The sequence below is a fragment of the Cryptomeria japonica genome, chromosome 3 (assembly GCF_030272615.1).
Source record: "Cryptomeria japonica chromosome 3, Sugi_1.0, whole genome shotgun sequence".
In the NCBI taxonomy this organism is placed as follows: domain Eukaryota; kingdom Viridiplantae; phylum Streptophyta; class Pinopsida; order Cupressales; family Cupressaceae; genus Cryptomeria; species Cryptomeria japonica.
The window spans coordinates 106,515,756-106,539,671 of NC_081407.1; the positions used below are offsets into that span (position 1 = coordinate 106,515,756).

General features: G+C 37.2%; 1 protein-coding gene across 2 annotated transcripts in view; it reads right to left on the reverse strand.

The window, feature by feature from the left end:
• The window catches only part of LOC131075803 (GTP-binding protein At3g49725, chloroplastic), a 186,479-nt gene extending 170,318 nt beyond the window's left edge, over nt 1-16,161 (reverse strand). The window contains exons 1-5 of one of the 2 annotated variants that reach the window (XM_058012702.2): nt 15,461-16,160; nt 14,826-14,890; nt 8,037-8,099; nt 7,801-7,890; nt 7,577-7,689 (exon numbers count right to left, since the gene is read on the reverse strand). In XM_058012702.2, the coding sequence (XP_057868685.2) occupies nt 7,577-7,689; nt 7,801-7,890; nt 8,037-8,099; nt 14,826-14,890; nt 15,461-15,938 (809 nt within the window). In that variant the 5' untranslated portion in view covers nt 15,939-16,160. Of the gene's footprint in view, nt 1-7,576; nt 7,690-7,800; nt 7,891-8,036; nt 8,108-14,825; nt 14,891-15,460 lie in introns of both variants that reach the window. The other variant, XM_058012703.2, reaches the window with a different exon arrangement.
• Nucleotides 16,162-23,916: the final 7,755 nt, after the last annotated feature.

Below are 23,916 nucleotides of genomic sequence, written 5' to 3' on the forward strand. Positions count from 1 at the left end.
CTGCCACTTACTAAAAATAGTAAGTCATGAAATAATGCTCTGAACATCGTTATCTTCGCAACCAGAGAAAGAGGTTGGCGAGCTTAGCAACTCTGCACCATCCTGACGGCCAAACCCTAACTTACTAAAAATAGTAAGTTCACATTCCACCCCTGACAAGTCTGGTCGAAACTCCAAGGAACATGGGAACCCTTAATTCACCTTTCCACATAGCCTACGGGTCTCCAAAATAGGCCAATGGACCACTGAATGCAACATCACAAGGAAGGGGACATTACAATCCGGCCTTCCCAAATTGCTTGTCCTCAAGCAATCGCAAGCCAGGATGCTGTAAAACCTCCTCATTCTCCCATGTAGCATCCTCCACCGGTAAGTCCTTCCACTTAACCAAATACTCTCGGATGGTCCTCCTCCTCAACAATCGTTCCCTAACATCAAGGATGGCCTCAGGAACTAGCACCAATTCTCCCTCTTCATCCAAAGGAGGCAAATCAGAAGAGACTATCACATTGTACCCAAGTGCCTTTTTGAGGCGTGACACACGGAAGACATTATGTACTCGGCTACTCGCTAGTAGCTCCAACTCATAAACCACAACTCCCACTCTCCTGATGACCCTGAATGGTCCATAAAAACGTGGCTTGAGTTTTTTCCGCTCCACTCTTCTTGAGAGTAGACTGTTTGAAGGGCTGAAGTCTTAGGTAGACCATATCATCAACCTCAAATGAGCGCTCAATACGCTGCTGATCAGCATACAACTTCTGCCGATTCTGTGCAATCTGGAGGTTGACCTTCAATGCCTTCAGAATATCCTGACACTGCTGAACCATATCCCTAGTCTGAGGTGCTCTACTATCTCCAAACACCAAATTAGCAAAACTAGGGGCCTCATAACTATGAAGTGCCATGAAAGGTGACATCCTAATGGACATGTGATAAGTGGAATTGTAGCAATATTCACCAAGATGTAGCCATCTTACCCAGGCCTTCTGCTGCTTTGAAACATAGTTCCTCAAGTAACCCTCCAACCACTTATTTACTATCTTTGTTTGTCCATTTGTTTGGGGATGGTAACTCATGCTTGGGGTGAGCACAGTACCACATAATCTGAAAATCTCTTGCCAGAAGGAGCTTAGGAACTTGTTGTCCCTATCACTCACAATATTTTTAGGCAACCCATGTAGCCTAAACACCTCACGGAAGAACAAATCAGCAACCTGAGCTGCTGTAAATGAGCTAGTGATGGCCAAAAAATGAGCAAATTTTGTCAATCTATCCACCACCACATAGATACAATCCTTCCCACTGGCCTTTGGCAACCCAGTGATGAAATCCATAGAGACACTTTCCCATTTTTGACTGGGAATTGGCAATGGTTGCAATAAACCAGTGAGTGTTGTGTGTTCATCCTTGTTCTTCTGACAAGTATGGCATTCCCTAATGTACTTCAAGACATCTCTCTTCAACCCTTTCCAAGAGAATCTCTCTCGGATCTGCTTGTAAATCTTGAAAAAACCTTGGTGGCCAGCAAGAGGAATGTCGTGAAAAGTCTGCAATACCTTCTCCTTCAACTTTTCCCTTCTTAATGGTTGGTGACTGATGTTGATTTTAGGTAATCAGATGTTAATCTAGTTACTTAAATTAGAATCAGACTGAGAATAAGCAGAAATAACAATAAAGTACACAACACAAGATACAAGTACCCTGGGAAACCTCCCTCTTGGAGGAAAAAACCCAGCATCAAAGATTCAGATCAGTTCCTTAATTTATAAGCAGATTACATGAATCAGATTACTTATCTGATTGTAGTGCCAATCTAGGGCAGACTAAACCAAGTATATGCAGCTGTAGTATTTCTTCAGAGAGCAGAATATCGACACCACTTGGAGAAGGAGATCGCTGAAGTATAGATTACATTCTTGCTCAGCAAGCTGTCCAATGGATTCGCTCAAAGATCGGATAGACTTGGAACAGCATGAAGATTTATATCGCTTTCTTCCTCTAAGTTCGCTGACTGAATTTGCATAAGGCTAATGGGACTTGATAAAGATGATACATTGTGTTTGAAGTGTAGAATGAATCTTGTTTATATACAAGATTCATGTTCAAGTTTTCCAAGTCGGCTTTAACCAAATTGCCTTTATTTTACATATTTTAGTTTGCACTTTTGGCACCCAATTTGGGGCCTACATAACTTGCAAGTTGTGACATGTTTCCTTTTGGGCCCAACCCTATTAGACATGAATTGCTTAACCACACATTTCATTTTGGGCCCAGCCCTATTAGACATGAATCGCTTAACCTTATTACAATAAGATAATAATTTAATTGCCACAAGGCAACATTAAAATTTGATCCGAACTAGCTAACCATTTCAACAGCTGAAGATAGTGGAAGGATCCTGTTGAATATTTTTGCTGCTAGGATATGTTGTTGTCATTGATGTCAACATATTTCTGTGTTTCGGTATTGCAAAGAGTTGGTTTGGTTGTTTCAGTTGGTATGTTGCAGATGTGCTAGTGCGGATTTGTGATTTCAGTAATGAAGTATCTCTAGTTGATTCAGTGTTGGTTTCATGATGATATGTGGTGATTTGATCGAGTTATGGATTCCAGTATGAGGACTGGTTTTTCAATGTTCAGTGTTGCAGTGTTCTGGTATTTGATCCGCTGTGCTCTCGAATGATTATATCTTGAGTTGCGGATTTGGGAGAGTGTTTGGGATGTTCATGTGTATCTTCAATTCAGATGGTTCATGATTTGGTGCTCTGCAAGTTATCTTTCTAGTCCCAGTTGTCGTTGTTGAGTGTTCTTGAGTGTCAGCGTGTTGATCGATGAAGATTTGATTAAGTGGTGTTGGTGCAACTATTGCGGATGGTTCTAATATGCTTGTTGGTGTTTCCTAATCGTGTACTATTTGTTTTGCTGGTCTGCATTGATTATTGTGCGCATTATTAAGGATCTTATGGGTCCAGTGATGTTTTTCGTGTTATGCGACATTTTTGATGGTGTAGCGTGTTGCAGATGATCTTGGCGAGATTTCTAGTGGTGTTGCATGTTCGTGGATTTGTTTTGGGTCCATTCTATGTCGTCATGGCATTGTATTGGTCCGGTGGTTGATCTATGTATCATGTGATGTGATTTTGTAATTAGGTCTTAGAGGTTGAGTCGACCTTGTAGTCAAGATTGATGATTTGTATAAATAGATGTCATATTCATGTAATTTGGATATCGGTGTTGTGTCTGCATTATCAGAGAATGGTGTATGTGCAAACAAGCGAATTCATCTTTCGGTGAGAAGTGTAGAGCAGAGAGTGTTGCTGAGCAGACAAATGTGCTTAACCAGAACTGTCATCAAGCATTTGGAGATGTTATTCTTTTAGTTCATGTAATCCGGATTGTTGTTCGATCTCTATAAGGCAGTGAGCCTTCCTTGGGTTATTCCCCTCCTTGTTTTTGAGCAATGTGCCTAAATGCATGTGCATACCCCATTGTAATATTTTCACATACTACTGCAGAGTATCATTTTATTGTGGGTAGGTTCCCAACATGGTTTTTCCCTTAACCGGGTTTTCCACGTCAAAATCTTGGTGTTATGTGTGTTGTTGTTGTTGTGTTTATCTTTGTTCTTACTGCAATTGATGAGATATGAAGTTGTGCTTAAATTGTTAGATCTAGTGAAAACTGATTCACCTCCCCCGCCCCCCCAGTTTTCCTTCGCTATTGTTGCCAACAGACACAAGAAAACACAAATGAAAATTTCTCAACTCACCGGTTCCTTGAGCTTGATGGTTGTTGCTATTTATAAGTATCTAACGTAACAAATGGATCTTTGTGGCAGACCAGATCTGACGCAAGAATGGTCTCCCTTGCAACAATATAAAGTCCTTCCAAACTCTTCTAAAAGTGAAATATGAACCACTCAATGAGCCACATCACCTCTTGTCTCCATTCACAGGCATATCTTTTCCTATGCTGCTAATATAGTAATCTTCAGAAATATTATTGCCCACACAAGTAGTCATTTGATGCCATAACAAATAAGTATTGAATCGTCTAGGAAGTGATTATAGAACAAACAAATTATATAGTCTATCAAGGCGTAAAAGACGAAGATGATTGTCGCTAATTGGATGATTAGTATCCCAGGATGACAATCAAATAAAGTATCGGATTGCCTCATTAATTATCATTGCATATCAAGGATCGACCAAGAACACTAAGCAACAACTTATATTAAACAACATCGATTAAGGGAAGAAAGCTATCAAACAGCGATATCTAAAGAAGCACGATATTAAGACAGCAATTTATATTATGAACAGTATTGATGACAGCAATCCATTATCCTGAAGATAGCGATAAGTAAGGAGACTAATCAGAGGTTAAGAAATGACTAATTACATACGGAAGGGTGAGATTAGTTAAGGAAACAAGGCGGTTATGAATAGACATAAGTCATGACCTTCACAACGTGACTTATCTTTCCATTTGGAAGATATATCAAGGCATTCAATTCCACTTCAACAAGCAGGGAATTGTGAACTACTATTTTATTTATTTCTAATAAAGTGCTCAGGCAGGCAAAGTGGGTGATTCCACTAATCAATGAGATCTTCCGTGCATGTTAGAAAAATCAATAGGCAGAGTCAATATCCACCATTCTCCTAAGCCACCGGCACATGCAAATAAGGAGTGAAAATGAGAAACAACCTCCACCATTCTCCCAAGGATATAAGGATCAAAATCAGACACAGTGAATAGGCGGAGGCATATCTATCCATCCAGTCATCACACGATAAAGACAGACCACTCAGACATAGCAATCTGATCATTAAAGAATCAAAGGCACGTTTTGTATCAACCTCAAAAGGAGTAAACAAGATATAGTTATATGTCAAATCATCAATAAGGGACATTACAAGATGAGGAGAAGATCATTTGCAAAGTTATGAGGAGAACGTAAGAAGTTCTACAGAAGACTTGTAAGAAGATTGTAATCAGTTTTGGGGGAGATTTATGTTCAGCATAAGTCCATTGTCAAAATCAAGATAAGTTCTATCTTTTCAATTGTTCCTAGAATTGTAAGTTAACTATTGTAATGAAATGCCTTTGCATTTGATAAAATTATATGTTAAAATTCTCACCTTAAGTTAGTTTTGTCACAAAAGCTTGCAACCTTGCTGAGCTATCAACTCAGCAACCTCGTGAAACATGGAAACAACCCCGAAGTGTGGGACCTTGCACAAGGGGGTTGAGTCTCCGGAGAAGGCCGGCTTCCTTCTCAATCCAAATGCAAGTGTTGAACCTACTCAACACTTCAAAACTTACTCCTAAGCCTATCCTAACAGCTTGCAGAAGAAAAGGGAAGAGAAAAATGCTTAAAATGAAAGGAGGTGATGCACCAAGATAGGAGATGTTTCTCTCCCCACCCGAAATGGTACAAAGAATCAACTAAAATACCCAGGGAATGCACAAACTTCAGTTGCATGAGTGACCTCAATGCATGTATGGAGGTTAGAATTTGCTAAATGTCAAAGGGGAGAAGATTCCCACAAGTCACACTCAGAAATAAATTAACACAGCATATATGAGAGAAGAGCCACAAGACACCTATGATGAAGGTAAGGAAACATACACAGCATACATAAGTTGAAGGAAGGCAAAAATGGTAATTTCAATTCATTCAAAGGCCAATGGCCAAACTTACAGTTGCAGAAATGCAAGATAAATACAAGAGAAGTGAAAGAGCATAGAATAGCTCAAGCCAGCAAGGAGAGAACCCTTTACAATGAGGGCAAACAGCCTTATATAGAAAATTGGTTGCAAGAGTTGATGGAGCATTAAAAAACCTTGAGTGTTGATCACACCATCTAGAAGTGTTGCAAGCCGAAAGGAAGTTGGGAAGACTTCGAAAGCTTGGGTTGCCGAAGTTGGGGGGACAAGGAAGGAACTTCGGAACCTCGAGGTTCCGGAGTTCCGAGGAACTGGAAAAAGGCAAGGAGGGAACTTCGGAACCACGGGGTTCTAGAGTTCCGGGAAAGAGGAAGGCGACCAAGGGAAGGAACTTCGAAACCTCGGGGTTCCGGAGTTCCGGTGAAGGGAAGCCTCGAGGTTCCGGAGTTCCGGGGAAGGGAAGAAGAGGCTAAGAGAAGAGAAAAGGAAAATTGGAAAAGGAACTTTGAAACCTCGGGGTTCCGGGGAACTGAAAAAGGGCTAAGGAAAGGAACTTTGGAACCTCGGAGTTCTGGGGAACCAAAGAGAAAAGGAAGCAAAGGAAGGAACTTCAGAACCTCCGGGCTCTGCAGTTCCAAGGAAGAGAGAAAAGGCTAAGGAAGGAACTTCGGAACCTCGGGGTTCCGGATTTCCGGGGAACAGAGAAGGAGGCTTCCTCCAGACAAGACAGCACTTCACACTTCATAATTCCACTGCTTTTCTCATTGATCAACTGGGGCAGCGCTGGTCCATGGAACATATCTCTGATCGGTTCTCACCGATGGAACAAGGGTGTCATAAAATGACAACAGTTAGGTTTGTTATCCCAGGTCTAAATTAATGGTAACCCCATGTGGGGACATTACAGACTATCAAATGTTTAAGACCATTGCAATCCTTATATATTCCCGCTAAGCATTTGGAACAAATTCCAATGGCTTTCATTGCTAATCTTAGCAATTTTGAAGACGGGGGTGTCTTATTAGTGTTCATAGACAAACTTGCTCAAGTATACGGCTCTAAATCTTTGAGGGCTGAGCTTTTCAAAGTGAAGGTCATAATACACCCCTAACCCTAATTCATCTTATGGAGCAAATGACATGTAACACGTAGCCTTAGGTCAATCTCCAATTAGATTACTAGGGGTCCTTTCTCATTTCAATTCAGCCTAATTACAGACTTATGGGTCAACACTAACCTAATAATAATAATAGTTTTGTATAGTAGTTCACTTGTAGGACATCAATGTGTAGTTTTATCAAAGTATTGTATCTGGAGGTTTGTCCATCGAAGTGGCATAGCTATTTGAATCTTTGGTTATTGTCATTATATTTTGATTTTGATTTCTCTTTTCATTGCTTTTGCACTATTATTGCACACAGTATTATAACTCAATTTTAAAATATTTACTCTCTACTCTAATATAGAAAGGTCCTATATGGCCTTCCTTTCCAATGATTGCTTCTCATTATATGGCTCTCTGTGTATCAATATGTCTAGGGCTTCGCTGTTTAGGTTCACCCCTATTATTGCAAAACTAAGGCATTGGACCATAGCAGCTACAATCCCCACCTTGCAATCTTTATTTTATTTCTCTCTTGGTCTTTATTTATATTGGTAATCGTTTACAAATATTCAGAAACCACCTCCACATTAGAAGCCAACAATAGAAGACCAAGAGTCACAACTTAGAATTCCGTATTGGATGTCATAGTGGGATTTGAACTTGAGTCTCCACATAGAGAACTCAATGCTTTAACCAATTAAACTCAATAATAATAATAAATTTCTTTCATCGAAGAATATTTAAGACATGAGAGCATAATAGTTACACTTACAAAACAAGGTAATGAAGATCTTACCCCCTACCACTAACAACCTCCGCTTCACCAGAAGTTCCAAAGGTAAGACGACCATCTAGGCCACGCACACGAACAAGCCTAGTTTTCTTATACATCAAAGCTGCCAATTCTGCCTGAGCACACAAATAAATGCATACTTCACTTCATTCATTAGCTTCACAAGATAGGAACTGCTCGAATACCAATATCAAAATAGATGACTTGTTCAACACAGAGTATCATACCTGCAATTTGGCTTCTTTGGTGTTTGCATGGGCATTAAAAATCTCAATAATGAGTCCCATACGGTCAAATACTGGCTTACCCCATGCTCTCTATATGAATAAGTCATAAAATAGTCAGTAAAACTATTATTAACATGGCATCAAAAAACTTATACCAAAGCCAACAATATAACTTCCATATGTTGTGAAAGAAAACTGAAGCATGCTCAAAAACAACACCAAACTTAAGCACTTACCTCAAGATTACGTTGTTGAATACCAGTAAGCATAGCATTCACAAAAACAGCATCCAATCCATCCTGCATGACTAATACATTTTGTTGATTCAAATAACACCAAACACAGAAAGCAGACTTTAGTTTAAAAATTACAGAATAGAATATAAATTTAATGTGTATATGCATAACAGACATGATACTTCCACATCCCATGCACATGATTGAGAACATTTCTGAAAAAAACTGTGTAGGAACTTTTTGCATCGATTTTTCATATCATACTCCATGATCCAAATAATTGACAGCTTCAGATAAGTTCACAAAATATCTTATATAAACCTCAACTGTGTTAACCACAAAACAATTAAAATGGAGTGCCAATTATAGATACGAGAATAAATACACAATTCAAGTTAGCACTGCTTCAGAATGTGAATTCCACAAAAATAAATCCACGCTGTTTCCTTTCAATTATGGGAGACAACAAAGAAAGGACAAAGTACTTCAGCACTACGTAAAAGTTGATAGAACAGTGAATTCAACAAAAACTGTCGAATATGAATCCCAAAAAAATAAATCCAAGTTTCTTCTTTATGAGAGTGAAATGATGTCTCAAGAGACACAAAGACAACACAATATGCACAATTAACTTCAGAAACCTTTTTGCACCCCATGTGTGCCAGTCTTAAGACATGTGCATGAGCTTTCCTGTAACTAGGAAAATATAGCAACGAAAATTGAGTAAAAGTTCAGAATCAGAACCAATAGTTACAAATGATGTGCATGTCATCAATCCTTCCAAGGTAGCATTGAATTTGAAGCCAAGAATCTCTGACAGGAGACAACATATTAACAGGCTTGAATACTTCTTTAAATTAAAAATGTTATCCATGGAACAAGGAACTTACATTTTGCTTACTACGCTGACTAGTGTCCAATTCAAGCTCATAAAATGCAGTAAACATCTATCCCTCAATCTCACCTAGGGATCAGCAAATAAGATTGAGGGAAGAAAGAAGATTAAGTTGGAGCTTGTGTGGTGACATCACTGAAGAGCGAATTAATGTCACAAGTATATTTGAGACCTATTTGAATGTTGATTGACCAAATTGGATAGCAGATATCACCAAGGTACAATCTGACATCAGCAAGATGTATCCTACTATCTTGACCGCTTTCATGCTAAATTTGACTGTTGTAAATGCATTGAACATAAATGAAGGTTAATGACTAGAAATCTCCAAATGTTGGCAGCCATAAGCGCTTAAAAATCTGCTCTAATTGCTACTGATTTACTTTTCTTTGGTTAAATGATGTTGTTGTACATTTTGAGGATTATCATACTCTACTTTCCCAGGAATGTTTTTGCTTCTTATTGAATTGTCAAGTCATTGGGGTATTTCTGACTATTAAACTTCAAATATTAAGTATGATTTGGTGAATCCCTCAGAACACACCATGGTGAAAAAACTTGAAAATGAAGTAGACTGCATGAAGCAAAGATTCGAAATCAACTCAAACTCCTCTTGGACTAGGTAAAAAAATCAGAAAATGGAAAAATTAAAACACATCCGATACTTCACATAAAACCACTTTAATCCTCACTCAGTACTATAATTCTGAAATGTTGATAACCAGGTCCACAACTGCAAAATCTGAAATCCCCACCAGTGAAATCCAAAGAAAAATTACGAATTTGCTCCTTTTATCAGTTTTTATCATTCAACAGCCTTCTAAATGAAGTGAATCAAAAAAGAATCCTTTTGAATTTCGACATATTGTCTTATAAAATTCCAATGAAAACTTGTGGATGTCAGAGATGATAGGCAAAAAAAGAAATTTAACACACGTCAAACATGTTGCTTCCATTCATCGATTTCTTCAATGAGGTATTACAAAAATATAGGAGTTACATCTCCTACTTTACAAGAGGAACTCTTATAGCTACTTCTCTATTTAGATGAGTTGTTTTAACAACTTGACAAACTAACAAACCTCAACAGATGATTATTCTAACATCTGTAATAGCTATGTGAGTTGTGTTAACAACTCACATTATTAACTTATGTGAACACTAAAAATACATTTCCCAACATTCCCCCCCTTAGTGTGAACATAGTAAGAACTCACACCCTTCATCTGCATTAAGCCCAACTCTTGAGGTTCATGATCTTGATTTAAACAAAAGGCACCTCTCATCAACCTTCCATGGTTTCAATACAAGTTTACCACAAACTTGGACATGAGTAGGAACATACTCATATGTTCACCTCGTATGGTTTTCTGGATCACCAGTAACCTTTTCAAGATCCATGAACTGCATTACACTAGTCCATTTGTTCATTGCACTATTTACACTAGGCAGTTACAGAAGCAAACAACACACTTATGACTAGAAATAGCCACTATTGTTGATCGTGTCACTTGATCTCCAACAACATCTAGGAAATTGTCACTAACACTAGAGATGGAATGTTGATGTCCTATCCCCCCCATATTGTGAAAAATTCCAATAATTAAAAACATAGAAAATAGAAGCACACACCACAAAACGCACCAAAGCTGATAAACGGCCCCATCGTTGGTGATTGATGAGAGGATGTTGCATGTCCTCCTTCCTCCATTGCCTCCTACATGCAAGCTTGAATTTTTTTAAAAGACATTCTTCATCACTAGGACATGATAGTTCATCATTTGCATAGTTTTTTCCAATCAGCTTCTTCAGCCAAGGAAGCATGTTGATCTAGTTTGCCATCCACTAGACCCTGTGCCCTTTTCTTACAATTAAAAATTACATGTCCAATTTCATTACAACAGAAGCATTTGATTTTTCCTTTTGAAGGAATATACTTGGATTTGTACTTGCCTTTTCTTGCTTTGTTACATACAAATAATACCTTTTCAGATTCGAAGTTTTCATTATGGTCGAGTATATATTACTCCTTCAAGACTAATGTTTACCTTGCTTAATGTAAACACCATGCCAAACATATTTATAGGTAAACTATGTTGTTGTATGTGGCTAGGTCGGAGCCCTTCTAGGGATGACCTAGCACAACTAACGTGTGTATTGGGCCTGGTGGCCTTAGAAGACATAAACATTTTTGTATTAATCATGCCCTAAGTGGGCGGTATATGTAACTTGTATAATTTGTATCTTAATTGTGACCTATTCCTCTTGGCGCCAATATTGACAACGGCATATGTAACTTGTATAATTTGTATCTTAATTGTGACCTATTCCTCTTGGCGCCAATATTGACAAGGCCGACCTAAGGCAAATTGGAAGGCTAGTGTCACATATATATGTAATGTCAACCTCATTGCAATTACACACATCAAGCAACTACATTCCTATTTCGGTATCCTACAGAAAAGTATCTCTGTGATCAGCGAATCATATTCAGAAGATAGCGAATAATATTTAGAAGACAGCGAACACCTTTGAAGCACAGCGAACACCTTTGGAAGGTCAGCGAACTCCATCCAAGGGCAGCATACCTCTCTGATACTGTTCTTTCTGACAGCAATCTTCATTTGGAAGGTCACCGAACTATACTTCAAGGCTGTGAACATCATTCTAGATCAGCGAACTTCATACTTGTGACAGCAACACCTTTATTCCAGATAAGTTCATCATTGCAGTCTGCTCTAGGTTACTGTGCATAATTTGCTGATAGCTTCAAGTGTTGAAGCTCATTGTAAAGATATATTTGATTATTGCCTAATAAAGATCTGAGATTTGTTGCTGGGGTTTTACCTCCAAGAGGGAGGTTTTTCCAGGGTATATTGGTGTTCTTTGTGCACATTGTTACCTGTATTCCAGATAAGTTCATCATTGCAGTCTGCTCTAGGTTACTGTGCATAATTTGCTGATAGCTTCAAGTGTTGAAGCTCATTGTAAAGATATATTTGATTATTGCCTAATAAAGATCTGAGATTTGTTGTTGGGGTTTTACCTCCAAGAGGGAGGTTTTTCCAGGGTATATTGGCATTCTTTGTGCACATTGTTTTGTTTTTCTGTCACTGCTATCTAATTTGCTACAGTCTGATCCAAAACTAACAAACTAATCATCATCTTTTACTTTCTCATTAACCCCAGTTGGCTGATTTAGGAGAGAATGAGGCATACCTATATGATCTACCATTTTTGCACCTTTATCCATCTTCAATCCATACAATCTGTACTTCAACGACGTCTTTTCACTTTCTGCTTCACATCCAAAGAGCTTGTTTAATGACTCCCAAATCTATTTTGCAAACTTGGTAAAATCCACATGGTTTAAGTATGTTTTTGACAAACTGAGGACAATAGTCCCCAATGCTTTTTGATTTTTGATAGTCCATTTAGCAAGTTCATTCACATCAATTGGACAGGCTGAGTTGGGTTTAACAACATCCCAAAGATCTTTTTCAATTAAGTGTAATTGCATCTATATTTGCCAAGTATGAAAGTCTCAACTTCATATTTTTCAATGAAACTTAATTTATCCATGACTACCCTTTTAATCAAAGGTGTTGAGCTCTATCAATAATGCACCTTGATTATAACATTTTTAACATGTTGACCAAATAGACATACTTTTGATGACACAAAATTACCAACTTGTAGAATGGACCCTATCCAACTTGACTTTGAATTTTAAATCAGTTCCCTATACAAGACCGAATTTCTAAGTTAAATGACTAACTTGATTCAATTATCACACAGCTAAAATGCTTTTAACAAAGCAAACAACCAATGAAAGCATTAGCAAATATCATTCAAATTTCAAACCATACAGGAACCCAAACACACGTATCCAAAGCATTATTTAATGACTACCTTATGGGTCGTCTTTATCAACCACCTTGGTGATAAAAGCAAGCAAATCATTCATCAATTTTGAGAGATAGAGTAATCTCATCTTTCGTACTCAACCAAGTCCTCATATCAAATACATTGTCCTCTATATCAGAACCTTTCTTGCTAGCAATCTAAGTACAAATTTTCGCTTTTCATATTTTTGGCAATAGAATACAAGTCAAAGACTCCACACTTACCCAATAAAGCTCTAAGTCCTCTTCCTCTTGGGTAAAACAAGGAAAGGACAGCCCATGCATTGTTAAGCTTCATGGCTTGAGTTGGGGGCAATACAAATATAAACAACAAAATCCTACTTTCTACAAATTTCATGGGTTAAACTCTATTTTATTTAATCTCTATATCTCTATGCTATGGAAATACCCTTAAATTTTACTTTTTGTCTTCCTTTCTACAATTTTTTCATGTTTTTTAAAATCCAAATTTTCCCCCATTTTTTTCAAAAAAAACTTATACTATTGGTTTGCCAGTTTTTTCCCCAAACAATTTTTGCTCCTACTGTCATACTAGTAAAAAGGGAAGTAATACATTCATTAAACATACAAATCTAATGAATGACTTTCAAATACAATTACAAACAAGACAGAGAGGAAATTTGGATCTTTTGGAATCCTCTTCTAATTTGTAATCAACAAACAAATTATATTCACTACAATAGCCTATTGACAGGAGAGATGAAATGCAACCATGAATTTGTTTATAAAGAAATTTGGTAAATATATAAGGAAATTTTTGGTTTTCTCAATCATAACACCACAAAGCATATATGATGTCTAAGTTGTAATTTTACCGTCTGAATAGTTAATAATAAAATCAAATTATTTCTGGTCAGCATCGAGGAAAGTACAGATGCCCGTGTATGCAGACTTTTTAGCGAAAACCTTCTACATTGAAAATTTTCTTTGTGAGTTCAGATAAAAAACTAATCTTTTCAATCTAGGAAATGAGAAAAATATGAAGCAGCAATGAATGATGAAGGAGACAACAACTTCCACTAAGTTAATTTCACATGAAATGTAAAACATTACCCAAATAGATATGGTTGAAACAGGGATAAAACAAGTGCACGGAGTTTCAGATATACTGCATGCATGAAAGCTACGTTACCGGGTTCGCCCTTGGACCCCCCTGGTACCGGTCCTGGTTTGAACGGGTTCCTGGTTCAGGTCCGGTTCGGACTGGGTTCGACCAGGGTTCGAAAAACCCAGAGGTAGTTCGTCCCTGGTCGAACCCAGTCGAACCTGGGTCGAACCCAGGTCGAACCCAGGCAGACCCAGGTCAAACCCAGGTGGCTGGGCGGCCCAAAAAAGCAAATTATATGCAAAATTTAATTTTTTTTTTAATTCCACTTGCTAAAAAGTGAAACTTATATCCTAAAAGTGACTTCTAAAACATTATATTCACTCATTTCACCTCATTTGTGTTGCAAACATATGTTTTATGAGAGCAGGTTGAAGAAAGGGTGAACAAAATTTGGCTTCCAAGATCAAAGAGGAGGAGTTGAAGACTGATGTTTGTTTTGTTGTTTATATGATGCTATGTGACATGCAAATTTTTAATTCATGCTTATAGGCTTCACAAATATCAAAATATATATATATAAAAAAAGAATTTACATGTTTTTGTACTAACAAACCCGAACCCCTTTTCAAAATTTTGCCACACCGGTGTACCGGGTTCTTCGAACCCGAACCAGTGCCCGAACCCGAACCCGAACCAGTAACTTAGCATGAAAGCACTAGAGAAGAAGATAAAAAGGCACAAAATACAAATATACAAATACAAATGTAATTGACATTAGAACTGGATGAATGCCATCAAAACAGCACCAAGTTGAGCCCTGATATCTATGGTATTCCAAAAATTTGTCACAGACTAACCCTAACACCTTCTCTGCTCAGTAATTAACAATAAAGAACTAACTAGCAAGAGCACAGAATTACCTCCGCATCAATTGCGTTGACATGTATCTTGACAGTCTCAACTGTTCCCGGCCCAAAGTATGTATCTACGATCACCAAATACAGTGATCAGAACACTCCATATCGATAGCAACACACTCTAAATTCTAGAACCAAATGATGGACCATTCCAAAACACATTCCGTATACAAAATTTCTAAGCCATGCAACCCAAGACCAAAACCAACTACAAAATTTCTAAGACATGCAACCCAAGAACAAAACCAACTACAAAATTTCTAAGACATGCAACCCAAGACCAAAACCATGAAGACGCCAAATATTTCTGAACTGCCTTCTATGGAACATACATATGACTCTATAGTACAATGCAATTCAAACAGAGAGTATCAGTTAGTGTCCATAAAACATGCACTCACAAGCTTCTTAAATTACTAACACAACATTTTCCAGCAACTAAAAATTCAACGAGCGAGAAAAGTCAAATTCAAAAGGCCCTGACTCATGGAGCATTAATGAATAGGATATTACTAAGCTATTATTAATTGGGATAGAACTTTCTGATTTGACTAAATCAATCATACAATATCAATGTTTTGCCAAAACCCAACAAAATACCAGAAAACAATCTTACAGAAAAGCGTGAAACACCATACCTGCGTGGGATTTCGTTGATCGTGTCCCTGGATTTTGCACTAACAAATGAGGTGTTTTCTTTCTCACATAGGTTTTGCTGCCACATCCTTCCTCCCTCTGTTCCTCCAATGAATCTGCAAGGTTGATAGCTTCAAGAAGCTTGGCCTGCAAAACACATTCAGAGCGGACACGAGGCTGCACTACAAATAGCTTAGGGGGCTCCTTCGTGTCTCTGTTGTAGAAATACTCGGATTCGTCATTATCTCTTTCGGAAGAAAAATTTCTGAATTGGGTAGTCGGGATGGAAAGTTTCGAGGGAGAATTGATAATGCCCGCATGGTTGGAGTGGTCAAGATGAGGTTTATGTGGGGCTTTTGGTAGAGTTGGACAGGTGGGCATCTGAGATTTCAGTTTTGTGTCCGTGTAAATTTTGAATCCATTGCTAGTAGGCTTTAGGAGATTTCTAATAAATGATTTTCTCAGATGGGCAGTAAACATTTGTAATTGGATTTCGTTTTGATCGTCCAAACAGGAGTTCAATGGCAATATTTTACCGTTGGTGTTCAGTGTAAAGCAGAACGTCTAGAAAGCGAGTAATGCCCAGCTTTGGCTCGAATTCGCTTTTCCCAGGAGAGCATGTTTTCGTATGGTTCCAATTTACAACATCCCGAAATATTTGCATTAATCTTTCCACCTCAGTGCGCAATTCACTGTGCTGAAGGACCTTTAGAGCCATAGCTCACCAAATTTAATTTACCTTATCTTCCATATAATTGGGTTTTATTAATTAGCAATTGGATTTGTAGTTCGATGACTATTAAATTTTGTTAAAGAGAGGTAATCCATTTATAAATAAATTTTCAATGAGCTATGCTACGTAATGTATGGCCATTAGTCAACAAACTTATGGTAATTAGAGTTTAAGTCAATTTAATCATCAAAAAATGGTCAAAGACGAATTTAATATTCCAATGGTTATATCATATCTCTCTTTAATTTTTACTTCTATTATAATTGACTTGAAACTCCCCCTCTACTAAGGGAACATACTAAGTCTAAATAGAACAAATTCGAAGCTTTTATCTAGATGAATAGAAAACCATGTAATAATTGAGCCAATAAATACATAACATAATAATGTGGATCTACAAATAGCCACAAAGATAAACAAATAGAGACAAAAGTGTTGTTATGCATTGGAGAATATGTTATGCTAAATGCAAATTTGTACATTGTAGTTGGATCAGTCAATGGCATGCTTGACAAAGTGATTGTTATTGTCTACAAAAATTAAAGTAAGCAACTCAATTTACCTCTCTTTGTCATTGTGAAATTCAAATGTTAAGTTGTCCCTAAATGGAACAAACACAAACTACAATTATCTCCACTTACTCTAGCCATGTGTGGTTGTCAAGGACAAGTCCTTATAAAAATAGCTTGAACATTGAGAACCACAAAAGACAAGGTATAAGTATAGATATAAAGCAATAATAGACATTAGAAACACATATCATCAGGGGAAATACAAACCTTTAGGATCTTATCTTCACAATAAGCCAAGAGTTTTAAGAATGTCAAAATGATGAAAATCCCTTGCATCCTCATTCCAAAAGTATGTACTCATGGAAAATATGTAATCCTACATAAGCAATAGGAGGACTATTTAAAAAAATGTTTAGAAAAAATTATTTAAAAGAAGTTTTCTTAGTTTTATCAATTCTTGTCTAGGGTGAGTAAAAAGGATTATTTCACATACTTTCAAAAAAAATTTAAAAATATGTTTTCAACCTACAAACACTCTATTTATAGCATTGAATATAATTTGTATTGTATTTCTTGTAATTGAAGATTTTGATATTGGTAAATTATCTCTTTGACTATTAGCATGGTTCTTCAACTTAAAAATTTAATTACTATATTGAATAAGTTATGGTGTGTGTTGGTTCATTTGTAACTTGTACTCGTAACAAATAAAACATGATTTGTAGATAGTTGAGCATGAAGATGTGTAACATGATTTAAGAGGGAGTGGTGGCAGCAGTAGCACACTATTTATTCCTAGAGAATCCAACTGATGAGTGTGCCCCTGATTTTGACAACCTTTAGTGTCAAAAATTAGTGCAAATATTGTCATGTAAATTTCTCATAGATGATATGATTTTTCTAGACCTTGATCATGACCCATGATTTAGAAGTAAGTATAATTACTCTTCATTACTTGAATATTTAATTAGACTTTAAATTAATAATAGAAGTATTATGGCTCGTGAATGGGCATCATCGGGTGAATCTGAGTAATGATAAGCAAATTAAGGAATGATGGTGTAAGCCAAAGGAGAGTTGGATTTAAATAAACTTTGACGGAGCTTCGAAGGGTAATCTGGGACCATTGAGTATTCGATTTGTGGCTCGAGATTGGCAAGGAAATATTATGGCATTTGGAGTGAAACGGATAGAGGATGGGACAAATAACATAGTGGAGGCAATGGCGGCTTTAACAATAGTTCAGTTTGGAAAGAGTTTGGATTTTTCAAAGCTTCATATGGAAGGTGATTCTCTAATCATCATTAATGCAATTATTGTAGCTGGATGTCATGTGTGACACTTGAGCAAGATGATCTCAGTAGTTCAGAACGAGCGGGCTCATGTTCAACCATTTTAAGTGGGTCATGTTCAGCAATCGACGAGTGACACTGCTGACACTTTGGCAAAGTGGGCGATTGGATTTGAAAGGGTTGGTGAAGTACACACTGAAGATTTGTGTATCATTCCTTTTGATGAAATTTGAGGTGTCTCTCGTTTTCATGAATGTGACATTTATGAGATCGTAAGGGAAATTATATTGTGATGGGACTTCGCATGTGTGGGTGGCATTATATTGGCTGCTGGTTGTAGTTGTGTCATTCTCAGTCTGCAATAATTTGAGGTGGTGGGATAGCATGGAGGGAAATTGTCCTCTATACTCAAACAGACCACAAGCTGCATTTTTGGGGTTAGTTTCGTTGTTGTAGATGAAGCGGTTTTCAAGATTAAGGATGATGAATTCATCCATTTAGTGGAAATGTTGTTTGGAGAGGTTTTTCTTGATGTGAGACACAGATTTCGCTCGAATATGGATGTCGTTACCATGGCGGTTGCATGGGGGCTTGAATCGGGTGACTCCATAGACAACGTTTTGTGGCTGGTGAGGTCGATTCTAGATGATGAAAGGTTAGTGGGGTTGAATTCAGTACTGGAATGGGCTATTCCAGGTGCAAGATTTGATGTTAGTGAATGCTTTGAGGACCCAAGGATGGTGGAGTTGCACGGACTTGTTCCTTTCATGCATTGGCCGATGAGGTAAAACATAAATGCGCACCAAGCTAAGGCCTTAATTGCATGGGATTCCCTAAAAAGTTCTCCTCCAACAAAGGGAAGTTGTGGGTGGTGGAGTGGTGGTTCTAGCGGGCAATATGGGTGGTGAGAATGGAGAATGACAAAGGGGGAGGCAACGAGGAAGAAGTGCTCGAGTGCAGTGTTCGGGAAATGAGCGTGGGTGACTGATTTTTGGCAACTCTGCATGATGATCCCCAATGTCTTGTTTGAATGGGTTTTGTTGGAAAAATTTTATTCTCTGGTTTCCTTTCTCTACATATGTAATGCAAATTGGTCATGACAGCCCTTTGATTAAATTTCGTAAATTATGTAATGACTTTGGCTAGAGTATACACATTTGTAAAGGTGATTAGGGTTTGGTCTGTAGAATTAAATATGTCTCTCATGATTGCAAGGTCTATGAATTTGGTTCTTTGTCCTTCATGATGGCCAAATTCATTTTTGATGTTGATACGGAGTTTTTTTGTAGTTGTAGGGCAGATGTTAATGTGGATGCTTTTATTGATGGGAGTATGGTTATGAATTGTTAATGTTGATTGTTCAAAGGCTAGGGTAGGGGTTTTTTGGCTCGACTCTGTAACTTTTCTCATATAGAATCCTTTTGCATATACCTTATTGCAAGAGAAACATTTCAAGGATAATTTTTCATCATACTTACCAGCTCCCTTAGGCAATCTCCGAGAAATCAATGCTTCAAGCTCATCAGTTCTCTTTCTTTCTCTTCCATCTCTCTCCTTTCTCTTTCATGTCTAGATATTTTGTATTCTTTAGGATCATACTTCTGCTTTCAGGATACATATGCTCTAAATATTATCTCAGACTTTCCCTGTGATTCACCAAATTCGCTCAACTCAAATGCGGCAATCTTTCCAACCAACATATATCTTGTTACTTTAGTCACACTCTAGATCTCGTCAATAACAGCTACCTTGTGTTTATAAGAAGGAGGCAAATATCTCAACACCTTAGCAACAATTTCATCTTCTTCAAGGGTTCCACCAACACATCTAATACCTAGGACAATATCATTCACCTTAGCCATAAAGGTATTTATATTCTCATCTTCTCCCATCTTTATCATCTCATATTTTTCATTCAAACTTTGCAACTTAGCAAATTTCACTTGTTTATCTCCTTCATATATGGTTTCAAGCTTCTCCCAGATCTCATGTGCGGTCTGAAGTCCCATTACATTTGTTATGTCTAAATCAGTCAGGGCACTCAATAATGCTTTCTTCGCTCTAATGTTATGTTCATCTTCCTTGATCTCATTAGCAGTAACCAGACCATTCGAAGGAGCAAAATAGGCATTCTTTGTAATCTTCTCCAAGACATCTCAAGTGCACTTCCATCCGGTTCTTCCACATAGCATAGTTACTTCCATAAAATATCGGACTCTCCTTCTTAAAGATAACACCTCCAGTTCTAGTTACCATCCCGAATCTCCTCAAGTGATTAATATTATTTTGGAGGATCTAGCTCTGGTACCAATTGTTGGCAACAATTACAAAGGAAAACTGAGAGGGGGGCCGAATTAGTTTTCACTGGATCAACAAACTTAATCACAAATATAGATCTGATAAACTGTAACAATAACAAAGATAAGCAAATTGATAGCACAACACAAAACCAATATTTTGACGTGGAAAACTAGGTTAAGGGAAACACCACAGTGGGAACCTACCCACAATAAGATGATACTATATAGTAGTATGTGTAAATATTACAATGGGGAATACACATGCATTCAGGCACACTGCCTAGAGCTCACTGCTCAAAAGATAATGACCCAAAAGGCTAAAACCCTCAAGGAAGTCTCACTTACTTACAATAAGATTCAGACTACAATCAGGAAGGAACGAAAACTGTAATAATAGCATCTCCACATGCTTGATGATAATTCTGGTTAAGCACAATTGTCTTCTTGGCAACACCAATCTCTTCTCAAAACACCACACTGCAAGATGAATCCTTTGTTCACTCATACACCTCTCTTTGATAATGTAAACACAACCTTGACACCTAAATTACATGACTAAATTACCTATTTATACAATTCATCAACCTTGACAACAAGGTAGGTTAAACCCTCAACTCATAATTATAAAATTACATACATGATACAAAGATCGACCATCAGACCAATGTAATGATATACATGACATAACATGGACCTAATTCAAATCTCCAAACATGCAACACCACCGAAAATTGTGCCAATGTCAACTACAACACGCTACACCACCAAGAAAACTACATAACATGAAGAATATCACCGGTTTAAAAAAATCACCAACAACTTGCACAATGATCAATGTGGATCATCAAGACAAATAGGACACAATTAGGAAACACCAACAATCATGTTGGAATCATAAGCAACAACTGCATCAACACCACTTACCAAATCTTTATCTATCAAAGTTTGAAGCTCAACAACACTCAAACATCAGCAACTATCACGAAGAAAGATAACTTGTAGAGCACCAAATCATGAACAATCTAAAGTGAAGATACACAAGACCATCCCAAATAGTCTCCCAAAGATACAGCTCAAGATTTGATCACACCGGAATATAGCGGAGGAAATACTGAACTCTGCAAAGCACTGATCAGAAAAATAAACTGCAAATCGGATCGTATGATGTGATCAATTAAGCTTCCCAGATCACCAAAACCAATACAAAAGAATATAACGATACTATAAATACTCTATACACAAAACTACAATCCTAATAAACCAATCTGCAAGAACTAGAGCAATAAATCATAAGAATATGTTGACATCAATGACAACAACATATCTTAGCAGCAACAATATCCAACACTGTGAACAAGAGAATATGGGGTGGCACCTGTGGGTGTGTGGATACTAGTATGATACACCCATAGAGTAGGGTTCATCTGAACATTCCAATTCTTTTCCAGCATCATTAACTATCTTCTTCAATATTTTCAAAATTGTTTTATTCGATGCTTCAACTTGATAATTCTCTTGGGGATAGTATGGTATAGAGAATCTATGCTGAATTTGGAAATTTTAACAGAGCTCATGTACATATTGATTCTTAAAAATTCACCCATTATCAGTGATGATAGTCATGGTAATGCCATAATGACATATGATATAATTCAAAACAAAAGTAGCAATCTATTTCCCTGTGACATTTGTGAGAAGTATTGCTTCAATCCATTTCGTGAAGTATTTTGTAGCTGTGAGAATAAATTTGTGATCATTAGATGAAGGTAGATGAATCTTTCCTATTAGATCAAGACACCATTAAAAAAAAGGTCGGGAGGTTGCTAAATCATGGAGCTCCTAAGATGGTGCATGTATGACATTACCATGAATTTGACAATGCTTACACTTTTTGGCGAACTGAAAAGAATCTCTCTTCATAGTTAGCCAATAATAGCCCAATTATATGAGTTTATTTGTGAGAGTAAGACCACTTAAATGAATACCACAGATAACATTATGAATTTCATTTAAGGCCTTCTCAAATTCTTCTTGCTCGAGGCATATGAGGAGAGTACCATCTAAACCTCATATATAGAGCGTATCCACGACAATAGTGTAACAAGGAGATTTTTGAATGAAATTTCATTTTTGGTTTCTTGATAGGCCAAGAGGAAGGGTACCATCTTTCAGGCAGGTATAGATTTGGCCATAGCGGGAAGAATCGAGTCCAACTAGGTGGCAGATGATTAGGGTATCAAGACAATCATAGGCAGGATAAAACAGTTCTTCCACTAGGAATTTGTTAAGATCTTGGTTTTCCTATGTTTGGAGAAAAGAGGCAATTGTAGCCATGGCATCTGCTTCTTTATTGTCATTTCTTGGAATTAATTCAAAATTGATTTCCATAAAGTACTTTTTGAAATCATCCAACATATTTTTGTAAGGCATTAGTTTGTCATCTTTTGTTTGGTAATCGTCATTGACTTGATTGATGACCAGCTAAGAATCTCTATAAACATGTAACTGTGTGATGTTTCATGTTGGATATTGTTGGTATTTGTTTATGCTAGGATTATTTGTTGTCATTGATGTCATCATATTCCTTTTATTTATTCCGGTGTGATTGAAATATTTTTTGATCCGGTTTTGCAGTATTGTTTTTGTTGATCACTATTTTGTAGAGGTTGATATTTCCTCCGGTATATTCCAGTGTGATCAAATCTGGTGCTGAAATTTTGGGATATTGTTTTGGTTGATCTTGTGTATCTTCATTTCAGATGGTTTGTGATTTGGTGCTCTGCACGTTATCTTTCTTTGTGACAGTTGTTGATTGGTTGTGTTATTGAGCTTCTAGACGTTGTCAGATGAAGATTTAAAAAGTGGTGTTGGTGAGGTTGTTCCAGATGATTCTAATGTGCTTTTTGTTGTTTCCTAGTTGTGTCCTATTTAATTTGGTGATCCACATTGATCGTTGTGCGAGTCTTTGGTGGATTTCATCAGTTAGTGATGATTTGGGTGTTATGCAGTATTTCTGGTGGTGTGGCGTGTTGCGGTTGATCTTGGCGTGATTTCCGACAAATTAGATCATTTGGGAATTTGAATTAGGACCATGTTATACTATGTAAATCATTATATTGGTTTGGTGGTCTATCTTTGTATCATGTGATGTAATTTTGTAATTAAGGGTTGAGGGTTTAGCCGACCTTGTTATCAAGGTTGATGAATTGTATATACATGTGATATAGTCATGTAGTTTGGGTGTCGATGTTATGTCTGCATTATCAGAGAGAGGTTTATGTGAGAACAATTGATTTATTTTTCGGTGTTGATTTTGAGGTGAGATTGGTGTTGCAGGGTAGACATTTGTGTTTAATCAAAATTGTAATCAGGAATTTGGAGATGTTATTCTTTTAGTTCATTTCTTCCATATTGTAGTCTAAATCTTATTGTAAGTCATTGAAATTTCCCTGAGGGTTGTAGCCTTCCAGGAAAATATCTTTTGAGCAGTGAGCTCTAGGTAGTGTACCTGAATCCATGTGCATTTCCCATTGTAATATTTTCACATACTACTATAGAGTATCATCTTAATGTGGGTAGGTTCCCACCATGGTTTTTACCTTAGCCAAATTTTCCACGTCA